The sequence below is a fragment of the Myodes glareolus genome, chromosome 15 (assembly GCF_982192425.1).
Source record: "Myodes glareolus chromosome 15, mMyoGla1.1, whole genome shotgun sequence".
Classification (NCBI taxonomy): Eukaryota; Metazoa; Chordata; class Mammalia; order Rodentia; family Cricetidae; genus Myodes; species Myodes glareolus.
The window spans coordinates 4,726,653-4,741,863 of record NC_142040.1 but is presented as its reverse complement, the minus strand read 5'-3'; the positions used below and the strand labels follow the sequence as shown (position 1 = coordinate 4,741,863).

The window sequence follows — 15,211 nt, the reverse complement described above, 5'->3', positions numbered from 1 at the left end:
CAGCGTTCTTTATTTGTTAATGGTAATCACATCATACTTAGGGGAATCCCACATCAGGGACCCTCACTGATCATGGAACTCACTGATTTGTCTAAACTGGCTGACCAATAAGCTCCAGGAATCTCCTGCCCCTGACCCCCATGGCAGAAGTCACAGACATACACCACTGTGCCTGGAAATAGGAACTCAGGTCCTCATGCTTACACATCAGCCATTTTACCTACTGATCTCTCCAGGTCCCCCATTTGGCATTTTAAAGTTATATATAAGTTGTATTTTTTCAGATTAAAATAAAATTTGTATACAATGGTATATGAATATGTAAGTCATTGAAGAAGGTTTCTATTATCTTCCTTAGGGTCTACTATAAATTTCTTCACAACTATTAACATTTTGGGCTTGAAAATTTGTCATCATTGAGGATGAAATAACTCTAGCTTGAGAAAATCAGAAGATGTATAAGGCTTAAATACAATCTGCTCCTTCGATGAGATGCAAACCAAACTTCTGAAAGTATTTAAATATCTCACAGGAGAGAAAATGAAAAATTAGCAGTGAGAAAATGAGTTCAGGCTCCCAGCCCCTTGATTTGGATGAAAATGACTCTGATGGGCCCATACATACATGCCTATTCCCCAGGTGATGAACTGCTTAGAAAGAATTAGCAGTTTTCAACCTGTGTGCTGTGAACCTTTTGAGCTTGCATATCAGATATTTTACATTATGATTCATAACAATAGCAAAATTACAGTTATTAAGAAACAACAAAAATAATTTTATGGTTAGGGGTCACTACAACATGAGGAACTATATCAAAAGGTCGTAGCATTATGAAGTTTGTAAACTACTGGATTAGGAGGTATGGCTTTGAGGTTCCTTCTGCCCACTGCTTGTTAGTTGTTAGTCAGGATATAAAGCTTTCAGCTACTTTGTACTTGTATGCTGCCACACTTCTCAACATGATGATAATGGACTAAACCTCTGAAACTGTAAGTGAGTCTCTAATTCAATGCTTTCCTTTATAAGAGTTGCCTTGGTCTCTTCATAGCAATAGAACAGTGACTAAGAGAGCCGCCTACTCATTCTTGTAACCCTGCAGTGTTTCTTTCTTTTGACCAGGGGTTCCCCCTTTCTTCCTGTCATTCCAAACAACCAAACAAATCCTCTGGAAGACAGATTGAATAACCAGGAACGCACCATAGCTTTTCTTCTTGAGCAAGCTTTCCGCATCAAGGAGGACATCTCCACTTGCCTCCAGGGGGCCAAGGGCTTTCGAAAAGAAGAATCTCTTGCCAGGAAATTACTAGAAAGTCACATCCAGACCATCACTAGCATCGTCAAGAAACTCAACCAGAACATTGAGGTAGGTCTGTTTCCACATGTTGACTTCACTGCTGAACAAAGGTTATCAACCACCAGAGTCAATTTCAATTATAGAAATGTGTTGCTACTGCTCCAGAGAGTTAAACTTTTTGACTATAAGTTATGATAAGAAATAATAAAACAAAAAACCTTCCCTTAGAAAATACTAAACACCTATTTTCTGACAGTAAAGAAAATGCTTTAGTATGTCAAACATTGTGCTGAAAGACTTTAGCAGTCTAAATCCATAAGACTATGATAATTCAAGTAGAGCTTTATATGCATCAGGACACTAAACCCAACGACCCTCTTCCCAGTTCTCTCTTATGCCAGCCTCTCAGCTGTGCACTACTGTTCTCTAGTTAGACCATTGCTGGGGTCCATCCCCAACATAAATTATCTCTCGGACCAGTGCAGAGGTGTGGAAATAATTGAGGCACAGTTCACACAGCGATATTCAGGGGGAGTCCCAGGGTTCATTCAAGTCCTGAGGATCACTTGAGTTTATTATCTAAACAGCTTTTATATCAAAGGGTAAACTGAGGAGGAAATTTATTAGTATTCTGTTTCCAGGGTAACAGGACTTAAGTCATGTCCGCAACTAAGGCAGCTCTGTAACATAGCCTGAATTAAAACCTCTTCCCAGGCAATGTCCATAATTATAAAGAAGGAGCAAAGCAACATTAGCATATCCTAACCCTTTGTTAGGGATGACTGAAAAGGCTAGGTGACTGCCTTCTGTGAGGTCAATGGCCTGAGAGCCTGACCGCCATACAGTGTAGAGACATGGGCCTGTATGATGCTTGGCCCTTCAGACCATCTTCCTGTAGCTGTCCCTATGAATGCTCCTTATTTTCTTCACATTCCCACTCAAGTGCTACAATAGATGATAGCACTTAGACCCCTCCCACCTCAACAGTCTCTGCCTCCCTTCTACTTCCCCTTTATCCAAAGCTATCACCACCCTAGAGCAATCACTCTCTGTCTATCTGTCTGTCTGCTTTTCTCTTCCTAAATACAATCTCCAGGAGGCAAAGATTTCATTGAATTCACTTCACATACCAGACCCCTCAAAAAAGATTTTTAAGATGTAAAAGGAAACAAAGTTTTGATCAAACAAGATCCCTCCAGTAACAATGGGAAGCAAAGCTCAGTACAGACTTCTGCCAGTGTTTGCACATGGTGAGTCTGGGCAGACAGCTTCCGGAGACAGCTCAAACACCTGTAGAACCATTAAAATTGACAATATCCTGCACTAGCCTTGCCCCTGTCTAGTAACAGTGAAACTTCAGGGCTGATTCTTTTTTAGTAGAAAGAAAATCAGACACCATCCATGGAGTTAACTCAGCATAACTGGCTCCTGAACTAGTGTAATGACTGAAGGTATTTATAAACTGGATGTTTGTGTGTAGGCCTAGTAGAATTCATAGTGCAACTGAGAGAATAGAGAAAGTTAAAAACTCAACGTCAAGTTACAAAACTGAATGTGTTTACGGTGTTTATGCCCCCGGGCATGCTGACATGTGCCTGTAGTCTCAGGAGTTTGAGGCAAAACAAGGGAATCACAAGTTCTAGGCGAATTTGAACTAAACTATGAGACCTTATCTTGCAAAATCAACAGTTGAAGGTAAAGCTCAGTGGAGAACACTTGCCTGGCTTGTATAAGTCCTGAGACTGATCCCCGTGGCCACAAAAAAAGCATTCAAGATGTTAAGATAATTTAACTATGTCAAAACAGAAACTACTAGGCTAGCATTAGTAAACAACTCAGCTAATGAACATTTTATCGGAAAATGGTGCGGGATAAATTGTCTGTATTCTGTCAATCATGTTTTAAATAAACGCTGATTGGTCAGGCAGGAAGTATAGGCAGGAAAACCAGACAGGAAGTAGAAATGATGCAATGAGGACAGGAGAATTCTGGGAAGGAGGAAGCTGATTCCTCCCACTCCTGCCCAGATCACTGAAGCAGCAGGATGTGAACTGCCCCACTGATAAAGGTACTGAGCCACATGGCTAACATAGATCAGAATAATGGGTTAATATAAGTCATAAGAGCTAATAAGAAGCCTGAGCTAATGGGCCAATCAGTTTTATAACTTATGGAGACCTCTGTGTGATTTTCTTTGGGGCTAAACAGCTGTGGGAACTGGGCAGGACAGAAAACACAAACAAGCCAGCCCATGTTACAGGAAAATGGAAGCTATTTCAATATTTTAAAGAAAACTATACACATCAACCCAGTTAGTTCATTTGTATACTGGACCTAAAATATATTCAAATATGAAATAAAACTTAACTCAAGTCCTTGAAAGAAATCGGGAGGGTTATTTTACCACAGTTGCAGCAGTTAAGTGGCTTTTCCCTTTTAAAAGTCAAATGAATTTTTGAGGCAAGCTGGCCTTGAACATGCCTTTTCACTCCAGTGCTAGGGCACAGGCATGCACTTACGGTTAAAAAAAAATGAATTTAATCAGGAATTTACTGTAAGTTTCAAAATTAATTTATTTTAAACTCAGTAAAGGAAATATTTATGCTCAATACTGCTTTATGACAAGGAATTTGCCCTAATTATTAAAAGTAATGTTTCTTCATTATAATTCATTTGAAAGTTCAGGAAGAAATTTTGAAACCTGGAAAAATTTTCTCACAATTCAACCACCAAATGGCAATCTCGACAAATACCCAGAGATATCTTCTAGTCTACTATCAATTCAAGCATAATATTTACAATAAGATTAAAATCTCTTTGTGTGGTGTATAGATCATGATTTGCTTAATTACTTTCTTAATATGGAAATACGATTATGTATTGGATTGTTGGAGCCAAGAGTGCGCAAAAATGGGGACACCACTGTAGTCAATAAAACCAACTTTATCAAGAAACAAACTTTATTAAGCATCAAAAAAAATCAAAAGAATCAAAAGAAAATCACTACAGCTTCCAGTTGGGACCCAGAGTTCAGGCTTCAGAAATTATGGCAATGGGAGTGGACTCTGGCGTCCTTTTTATAGAAGGAGTAAGCATTAGGCATGGACAAAGAAAGTTTACAGTTTTAAAGAGAAGCATTTTAAGATTTAAGATTTCTGATAATAAGGTTTCAGCTAAAGTTTTATCCAAACTTGCAGATCATCTTCAGAGTTAACAGTGTCTACAAGGATCCTACAACTCTTTCAAGCACAACTGGTTTCACAAAGAGGGAGGTATACTAAGCAAAAAAAGCAGGAAGACTTTTGGTTAAAGTTTATAGGACGGGATGGTTGCTAAGAGTCACGTACAACTCTACTGGGGACCAACCTTCGTATGTTCCAGGGTAGGAGCATGAAGATTAGAATTACTAAGCAAAAGGAATATAAGAGAAATAAGAGACAGAAACACAGAAAAGCCCCAGTAGGGAAATTCAGTGAATACTGACCCCACACATGTTTATTCCCACCAAAAAGAGATGCAATAGACTTTATTAACATGATAGAAGGAATAGCCCTGAATTCTGTGACCCTTGGTTCAGGTGAAGCAGATGCACCTCTATAATCAAAATACTAATTAACCGCACCCTAGGTCAGGATCTCTTTGTAGCCACACCTGTTTTCAACAATTTTGAAAGAGCAAGAATAAGCTCAAACTCTCTGACCTTTAGTCAAGGTGGAACATGCCCACATATATGGACCCCTATACAACTTTCCATTAAAAGTAAACTTTGGTTCACGGCAATTGTCAATTACAAGTGAAAGGCAGGTTATTGTAAAAACTATCGCTAGCTATAGAGAGCTATAGAACAGAAACTAACCTTTGCTTGCAGCCAGAGCTGCTGGTGAAAGCAAGGAAGACTGTTGTTAAGAGCTAATCCCTGGGAGGCTAAGAAAACTCCGCACGACAGGCTGCTCCTGTTTTCCTAGGCTACAACTGTACACACTCACTTTTATTCTTGGATTCTTTAGGATTACCCCACAACATATATTCTTGGAAGTGGAATTACTAGGGTATCGACATTATACATGTTGCTAAGTTGGCTCCACGAGCTTTGCACTAATTTGCACCTCACTAACGTTCTGTGCAATGCTTCACATTGGGCTTATGCCAACATCTAGATGTATTGTTTCAATCCTTGCTAATGTACAGAAATTAGGTTTTGGATTTTTTTTCCTTAAAGATGTTAAATTCACTTGTTAATTTTACTATGATAATTTGTATTTTCTGTGAATAATCTGCTCATGTGCTTTGCTAATACATCTTTTGGATTTTAGTGTGTTTTAATTGTGTTTAATATGATAAACTTGTTTATGTAGTAAGGATGCTAGCCAGGGGTACATTGTTAAACACTTAACAATAAGCAACCATTATTTTTCTGAGAGAAAATGCCTGCTCTGTGGTGTCTGACTCCTCTGATGGTGTATATTTCCACTATGATTTTAATCACCCTCATAGCACTGCAGCACACAGAGGTAGCAAGAGATTGTATGATAAAGACTCACGTTGAGGCCCTTGCTGGCTGGCTGACATCAGCAAACCCTTGGATTTGCTGTTGTTACATTGTTTTATTTTTATTTCACTTTTTATTGACTCATTGGGAGTTTCCTATCATGCACCCCAATTCTGCTCACCTCCCAGTCCCCCCATATCCCTGCCATACACTTCCCACCAAAAAAAAAAAAAATCCAGTAAGCAAGTGTTGAGTCCGGTATCACAAATGATGGGGGGGGGGACCACCAAAGCTTTATTCCAGAAAAAGAAAAAAAATCACCATGGGCACACGGGGTGGGGTACTTTACCTCTGTACACAGTGGCTGCCAGGATTCTCTTAAGGCAGAAAGTGTTTGTTAAAGGTTAACAGTGACTGCCAGCTTTGTTTATTTATTTTTCTCCCAAAATGTGTTTGGGCTTACAACTTTACATTTCTGTATTCCTAGACTGGACCCTTTATTTCTATATTATATTCCTGGACTCTTCAGCAAAGCAAACAAACAAAATCATAAACAACAACAGAAAACCTAAAAACAAAACAAAACCACAACAAAAAAAATCTCTTTGCCCCTGCATCTTCCCTACTTCTCCAACACCTCACCATTCGTCCTGGTGGCAATGGAGGATTGTATGGTAAACAATAAAAGGCATATAGTATACCTCTTTGTTCCATCAGTTTTACTGGCAGATGTTCATTGCAATGAGCCACTGGTCTGGTTCAAGGCTTCTGGATTCTCACTGGGACTCCTGGGATATCCTGTGACCACTATGAGTCTTGGCCATCTGGCGGTTATCATTCCACCAGACCAGTCCCTTTACCGGCACCAGTAGGTCCTAGATGGACTTGGTGCTAGGGTGGGTCAGCCCAAGGCCTGGCATGAGTTGTAGCCAAGTTGGTCAGTCCAGGCTCCTGGAGCCAACCACCTTGGGCCAAGGCCAGCTTTCCCAGGGCCAGCAAAGGGAGGGGCAGCTCAGCATGGTCCTCTGATTTCATCTTGCATGGTTCCTATGTCCTCCTGAGGTGACACAGGTCACAAACATCCACACTGACCCCAGCTGTTACTGGGCCATGGGCTCAGATATGGCTCTCAGTAGCAGCTTAAGCCTGGACAATATCCTGGCTCTGGGTGGATGGAATGACCACTCAGGTAGGAATGGTTCTGGCAGACATATTGCCGCCAGACACCACCAACACCTTAGGTTGTGGCCCTAACCCTGGGTCTCTATGTTACCTTTGGTGGCAATGCAGAATCTGGACTTCAGCACAGGTCCCAGCCCTGGTAGGACCATGCACCCCGATGTAGTTCTTGGCAGCACCTGGGTCGGGATGCCCCAGCAGCTATCTGGCCCTGAGACACCAGCATGGCTCTCTAACTCAGGTGTCTGTACGGTCTTGGAAGGTAACAGGAGTCTGAGACATCAGCATGGACCCTGCCTTGACTTTCAGCTGCAGGTCTGGTCCAGACACCTTGTGTAGCAATGTAGGCCACTCAGATCTGGATGTGTCCTCGCCCTCGGACACCAACCTGGATTCAGGTGGCTGATCTGACCCTGGGCATCCTAAAGGCACTCAGGGGCAATAGGAGCCACATCCAGACATGGTCTCAGGCAGTAGTTTGGTCTGTCAATATCCTACCTCCAAGTGTTAGCCCCAGTCACTCAGATCAGGATAGCTCTGGACAAGCAACAAGGCCACAGGTTGTGGCCCAGAACACAGACTTCATTTGCCTTTAGTGGCACCATGGGACTTGGGCATCAACATAGACCTCAGCTACAGTAGGGCCATGGACTCAGACATGGTTCTCGGAAGCAGCCTAGGCCTGGTTGTCATCATGGTCCCAGGTGGCGGCAAAGGCCACCAGATCAGTAGGTCTCCAGTAGCAGTGTGGATCAGGGACCCAAACATGAACCCAAGAGGTAGCCTAGCCCACTGAAATCAGCCTGGACCTCAACGGCAACAGGAGCCATGTATTTCAGCACAGACCCTGGATACTGTAGGACCAGGGACCCCGGCATGGCCCTTGGCAGCAGCCCAGCCTGGACAGGCCTTCCCCTCAGTCTGTTCCTTACTGCCCTCACCACAGCCCCAGGCGGCAAGCAGCCCTCCCACATCTGTCAACTCCTCACGGCCATCACTTCTTCCTTTCCAAGTCTTTCCGCAGAACCATTCCCTTTCTGTCTCTCCATTTCTCCACTACACATTTCCTTACTGTAGTAAGACCCACATACCTGGGGCCACAAGGCACCAGGCAGGGCCCTAGCTGGCAGAGCTTTGAGGACCCCAGGAGGCTAGACCCGATCTAGGCAATAAAATTTGTAATGGCTTCCTGTGCGGTTTTTAATTTTTTATTGTTTTTATTTTTATATATTTTTCTCCCCCTCCTCTTCTGCCCTCTCCATTGATACCCACACTCCCAATTTACCCAGGAGATCTTGTCTTTTTCTACTTTCCATGTAGATTATATCCTGTGCGTTTTTATCTTGTTTTTAAAGTCAATTTACATGTTTCACATAAAGTTAAACATTCAAATATTCTGCTTTGCAACTAAAAGGTACCCAAAATTACTGACACCTTTTGTCATGGTATATAAGGTCTTTTTCATCCCTATCATTCACTTTTTAAAAACTCCTTTTGCCTGGTAAAATTTATCAAATTTAAACACAATTCAGGCATTTTTCTTCTCATCCTTTTGTGCTGTGGCACCATAGGATTGATAGAAATCATAATGTAAATATTAGTACCATAAGAAGAGTTGTAGCAGGCTTTCTCTGACCACCAATCCCAAAATCACGATAGGGAGATGTATTAATTATGAATGCTCAAGCTAATCTTATGCTTGTCCTACTAGCTCTTATAAATGATATTAACCTGTTTCTCTTCATCTATATTTTGCTTCAGAGCTTTTAATCTTTCATTCTGTATGTCCTACTCCGTGTCTGGCTGGCTGGTGGCTGTTTGGCTGGCTCGCCCCATACATCTACCTCTCTTCTTCCCTTGCTCTCTTCCCCCCTTGCTCTCTTTCCCTCTTATCTCGAGCCCCGATTCCTCCTATTACTACTTATCCTCTCTGCCTACCGGCCCTTCCTATCACTCTTCTGTCTAGTTATTGGTCATTCAGCTTTTTATTAGGCCAGTCAGACCTTAGTGGGCAAGGTAAAACAGCTACACATTTGACATAATTGAACAAATGCAGCATAAACAAATGCAACACATCTTTACATAGAGTGATATTCTGCAATATAAGTAAATGTAACACATGTTTACATAGAGTGATATTCTGCAATATAAGCAAATGTAACACATGTTTACATAGAGTGATATTCTGCAATAAAAGCAAATGTAACACATGTTTACATAGAGTGATATTCTGCAATATAAGCAATTGTAACACATGTTTACATAGAGTGATTTTCTGCAATATAAAAATGTAACACATCTTTACATAGTTAAACTAATATTCCACAACAAGGAGTCAAACACCACAGAGCAGGGATTTTCTCTTAGAAAAATACTGATTATTTATTGTTAAATGTCTTACTAAACTCAACCATTTCCAGAAATCACAAGTTATTTTTTTCCAAAGTACTATGCTCTTTTTTCTCAACTAAATGTTTGTTAGTATACACTGAAGTTGTCAACTAAAATATTATTTTTAATAGATATATATTTTTTCATTTTTTAGTTAATAGTTACAAGTTGATATAAAATATTTTAAAACCACTATTCTCAGCACTGCCAACTTGGTACTACAGGAAAATGCCAGAACACATTTGAGATATGACTAACAGGGTTAAAATCTGAACACACATAAGAGATCTTTTACAATCTCTAAGGAATGTAGAGTAGACCCTTTTCAAAATGATGTCTAGTTTGAATTTTGTCTCCTCCATTATTTGGTGACTCCTTTTAAGTTTCTTTCATATCTAGATAGATAGATAGATAGATAGATAGATAGATAGATAGATAGATACATAGATACATAGATACATAGATACATAGATACATAGATACATAGATACATAGATACATAGTATAAGAACCATCTACTCTAGTGGGTTTCCACATGATCCTTCAAGTGGCCCTTTGTGTTAACTGTTGGCTGGTCCTCCCCATGTTCCCTTCCTTTCTCCTTTCCTCCTTCTTCCTGTTCAACCCTCCTGCTCCAATCTACACTATGTCTCTTCATAACCATATATTTTATTCCCCCTTCCTTGAGAAATCCTTCTCTCTCCCCAAACCCTTACCTCTGTGCTTATATGGATTGTAGCATGCCTGTTGAATATTTAAAAGCTATCATCCACATATAAGAAAATATATACCACATTGGTCTTTGGGAGGCCATTTCCTCATTGAAGATGATTTTTTTCTAGCTCCACATATTTAACTGAGAATTTCATGATTTTATTTTTTATTTAACAGCTAAATAATATTCTATTGTGTAAAGCTATTGCATATTCATTACCCATTCATCTGTTGATGGACATCTTGGCTGTTTCCAGTCTCTGAATATTAAGAATAGACCAGCAATGACACGGGGGCAAGGGTCTCTGTGGTAGGATGGAGAGTCCTTTGGGCTGTGCCCAGGAGTGATGTGGCTGGATCTTGAGGTAAATCTGTTACAGCTTCTTCAGGAACAGTCACACTGATTTTCACAGTAGACGCCAATGTTTTTCCATTGAGAGATTTGACATAAAGCCTTGCTTTCTGGCTAGTGTTCAGAAATTATTAAGACTTCATTAAGGAAACCCTGACTGCTCTTAGGACTGGAGAGGAAGGAGGGGACAGAGTTGGGGGGGGGGAGAGGGAGTGGGGGAAATGGGAGGGTATGGGGAGGAGGGGAGGAAGTGAAAATTTTTATAAACAAATAAATAAATTAATAATAAAAAAAGAAAAGCTAGCTGGAAACAAAGCAAGCTACGGCCATGCATTCCTTCAGAAGTAAAAATAAGCTGCCATGTGTCATTTATTTGGCAGCTGGGAGGTGGGTCTGCCTAAAAGTGGGGGGGGGGAAAGCCAAAAGAATAAACACAATCTTCTCCAATTTAAAAAAAAAAAAAGACTTCATTAGCCCCTGGCAGCACTCAACTGAAACTACATCAGGCGCCCTTAGCTCCCTCTCTCTCTCTTTCTCTCTCTTTCTCTCTCTCTCTCTCTCTCCCCTTCCCCTCCTCCCTCCCTCTCTCCCTCACCCCCTCTCCTTTTCCCTTTCCCTCATCTGCTTAACAACAATTTACATTTTAGTGATGTTCTCTTGTCATGAGTATCGTAAAATTAATGATGGCCTTAACTCAAAATTACAGATCCTAGAAGACCAAATAAGAATTCGGGACCAGGTGGCCACAGGAACTAACTTTGCCGTGCAGGATCTAAACATCAAACACCTACAAGGAGTTGGAGACCTTCGAGGAAGAGTAGCCAGGTGAGAAGTGTGTTTGCCGGCTTACAGCCACAGCCGTCCACAGAATTCCTCTCAGCAGAGTTTCACTGTAGTTGAGAAACTGCCTCATGAAACTTTGAAAGTCTGATGCTTGCTTTCAGTTCCATGAATTCTTCCAGAAAATATCCAGTTTGGGGCTAGTGGAAGTGACCAGGGTCTTGCCTTTACAGCGTTCAGCTGCCCAGATGTCAACAGTTATACTCAGAACACCCATATAATACAAAATCCCCACATGCATTGTATTCTGAGAAATAATGTATTTAATGTATGCAGTGATTACATACAAATCAGCCAAACAGATGAGTTCTGTGTAACATCTATTGTATGAGATGTTTAAATTAACAGTTAATACTGTATGAAACAGAAAAAACTGTCTAGATAATGACAATGGTAGAAACACTGATGGACATACCAGAAGTTAGGTGATGATAATGTCTGGACTGGCCTGATAGACACATAAGAAATTACTTGAGAGTTCATTAGCATGGGTATCTTCCACCTTTACATATTCTACCAGATCTATTTCCTCGTTCCTTGAATTTTCCAACTTCATCCTATTCTTTCCGAAATGTCACTTACCAGAGGCGACTCAGATGACTGATACTGAAGTCAAACTTCCCTTAGTCTGTGTATGCAGCAGTCACAGGATACCTGAAACTAGGTATTTATAAGAACAAAAACTCAAGGTCTCACAATTTCAGAGGCTGGGATGGGGATCTATACCCTAGGACAGCAAGTGCCATTGTCTTGTGAGGGCTGCATTTTCCAGGGGGAATGAACAGTGTTCTTGTGTGGCAGAAGATGTCCTTGAGGGCCTTAATTTGGTTCATCTGGGAGGCGCTCCAGTTGTCTAACACCTGTCAGTTGCCTCAGCTAATGCTACCACACTGACAACACTTAGATTTGGGAGGATACAGAGTTAAATCAGAGAATCCTAGGGTATCTAGTCTGTCAATTAAATAAAAATCTATTCATACTCAGAACTCTGGAGGGAGAAGCAGGTGGAGCTGTGAGCTCAAGCACAGCCTGTTCTACACAGTGAACTTCATGACTTTCAGAGTTCCAGTCTCAAAACAACTAAAGACAAAATCCACAACGCATCCAAATCATTCACCACTTACCACATGCCCAGCTAAGACTCAGCAGCACTGTCCCTCAGCAGCTCTGCCCTGTGCACCTGGCAGAAACACCTCTGTCAACAGCTTGCCCGCAATGAGGATAACACCATCCTGAATGCCTGGATGCCACCGTCCTGAATGCCTGGATGCCACAACCATGCTGAAACCACACTGAGCAGAAGAGGCTGCTCCAAGGATCCAATACTCAGGATGAGTTTTGAAAGATCTGCAGTAATGAACTAAGAAAGATGGAAAAGACATTTCACACAAGAGGGGAAATGTGTGGAAAAGAAGAAAGGGAGGTCTGCTGAGGCGTATTCCAAAACCTACCCAGGAGGAGAGTATTCTGGTTATGATATTCTGGGGTATGCATCTAAGAAAAGATGAGAAATAATGCTAATGAAACAACCAAAGTTGAAAAACAAGGGACCCTGAGGGCTGAAATAAAGGGATTGAACTTCATGTGGAAGGTAGTAAATAGAAATCGAGGATTTTTGGTAAGAGGATGGTATATTTTGTGGCATTCTAATAATACCTGAATAATTGGTAGAACATATAGAAAGAGGGCGCAGAATTTATTCAGCAATGCAGGGTAGAGGTAGTAGGACCCGAACTAAATCACACAGGAAAATAGACTCTATGGGATGACTACATGAATCAACATTAATTAGAACAGAGAAATACATGTCAAAATTTTTAGAAAAAATACCCATTTTTTTGTCTCAGGTTTCATTGAATACCTGTTCCCCGTTATTCAGCAGAGGCAGTTGGGATAAAGAAGCAGAAGGTCTCAAACACTGTCACAGCTGGGAAGTCTGTGGGATCTTAACCAGGATGCACAGGTGCTCCAAAGGGCAGTGGAAGGGTAGGGTAGGTGCGGAGCCCAGGACATGTGCTGTCCTCCAGCACAGGTAACTGCACTATAGCAGATAACTGTGTGGCACTAGCAGAGACTCTGCAGTTCGGAAGTGTCACTGCATCCCTCTGAAAATTCAGTCTGTCCCGGAAGTAAGACTCTGGTTAGAAAGTCATCAAAGAAAAATTTAACTGACAACCCAGGGACTGCAGATATTGTATATTATATGCAAGTAAAGGAATACAATATTCACATTTCCTTCTATATATTTATTAGACAATATCTGATATGAAAGAACTTTTAGATTTGGATGAGTTATACATGGAATTAATAAGATAATCACCAGTGAACTTAAGGCCCTACTTAAATATTATTTTTGAAAAACATAAGCATCAAACACTTCTCTTTGAATAAAATGTGACTTGATTCAGTTTGGTGTTGTAATGATAACACTTAAAAGTCTGTTATTTTGTTCTTATAAATTCTGGTTTGCATATAAGTCAAAGAACAAATGGATTCAAAGTAACCAAGGGCTAAGAGATGATTCACTGGGTACAGGTGTCCGCAGTGAAAGCCTGGAGACCTGAGATTAAGTGCTAAGACCCAGAGTGCAAGGGGAGAACTGACTTCTAAATCTCCACAGGCGAACCTCGGTGCCTGTGTCACACACACGCGCACGCACACAAACACAGAGAATTTTTAAAAAGTAACAAAGCCCAGGAGAATAACATCAAGAAGATATGACATTCTTTTTCCTTTGCTCCAATTTAATTTGATTTTAAATTTATTTATTTATTTATTTTGGTGCATGCTCTTTCTGCTTCCTTTCTTTCTGCCCCCACACTTCTCTCTTCCTAGACAATCTTGTTGTGTGTCCCAGGCTGCTGAAACCACTGATCCCTCACCTCCCCCTCTCAAGGACCTGCTTATACAGGTACTTACCCGCCAAACCTATTGTCACCAACATTTTCTGAATCTTCCATTCTCAAGCTTTAGTAACTTCAGGGCAAGGTCATATTTTTTCTTGACTGTCTAATTTTTATAGAAACCTTCTGAAATCTATTTGGTTAACTCAGAAAAACTTTGGCTAGAAGCCATCAGACATAAATTTACTCTCCCTCTCCTGCTTCTTTTCTGTGTTTTTGCCAGAAACGTGACTAACAGATGAGCTAGGTCATCTTGATTATTGTCTTTCCATAAGCACTGATTTTAATTCCAATTAGTATTTTGGCATATGTAAAGTTGTTAATTATTTTAACATAATACTTAGCAAACACTTTACTATTACATAAATCAGCCTCGATATTTAGTTTTAATAGTTGATACTTAATTACCATTCCAATTCCTTGAATTTCTCCTTCTCTGCCACAATGTATTCGTAGTTTAAAAGCTCAATGCTTCTGTTTCTGTTGTATAGCCTCCTCTGATGTTCTCTCCCCTGATATCTTGAGAGCAAAACAGAGAAGGGGAGTGTGCACAGGGCTCATAGAGAAGGGTGAGTGTGCACAAAACTCATGGAGAAGGTTGAGTGTGCACAGGGCTCACAGAGAAGGCTGAGTGTGGACAGGACTTATGACTTTTAGCAGCACCTGTGGGTGATCATGTTTGGCTCTTTAGGACTACAGGGCAAACTTGGATTTTAAAAAATGATAAATCATTTTTACGGGTGATTAAAAGCAATAATCACGTACTTTGAGAATAAAGGTTGAGAGAAGACAGATTAAAGATATTTTGCTCATGTCTCCATCAATATCTCAGAGCTAATGGAAAATTTATAAGGAAAACAATATTCCCACTAAAGAAGGATGCTTAAAAGAAATTCCACACTAGCTCAGAATTGAGAATAATAGATGGTTATCTATTTAGGAGTAGACTCACAAAACAATATCCTCTGCTGGAATGGAGAAGAGCAATCAAATCACGCAGCCAGAAAAGAGGCTGGACACATGCTTTACATCAGCATAAATAGTATAAG

General features: G+C 40.7%; 1 protein-coding gene across 2 annotated transcripts in view; it reads left to right on the top strand.

The window, feature by feature from the left end:
- The window catches only part of Fam81b (family with sequence similarity 81 member B), a 91,998-nt gene that overhangs the window by 33,514 nt on the left and 43,273 nt on the right, over positions 1–15,211 (top strand). For both annotated transcript variants that reach the window (XM_048424385.3, XM_048424394.3), the window contains exons 4-5: positions 1,120–1,363; positions 11,126–11,244. In XM_048424385.3, the coding sequence (XP_048280342.2) occupies positions 1,120–1,363; positions 11,126–11,244 (363 nt within the window). The remainder of the gene's footprint in view (positions 1–1,119; positions 1,364–11,125; positions 11,245–15,211) is intronic.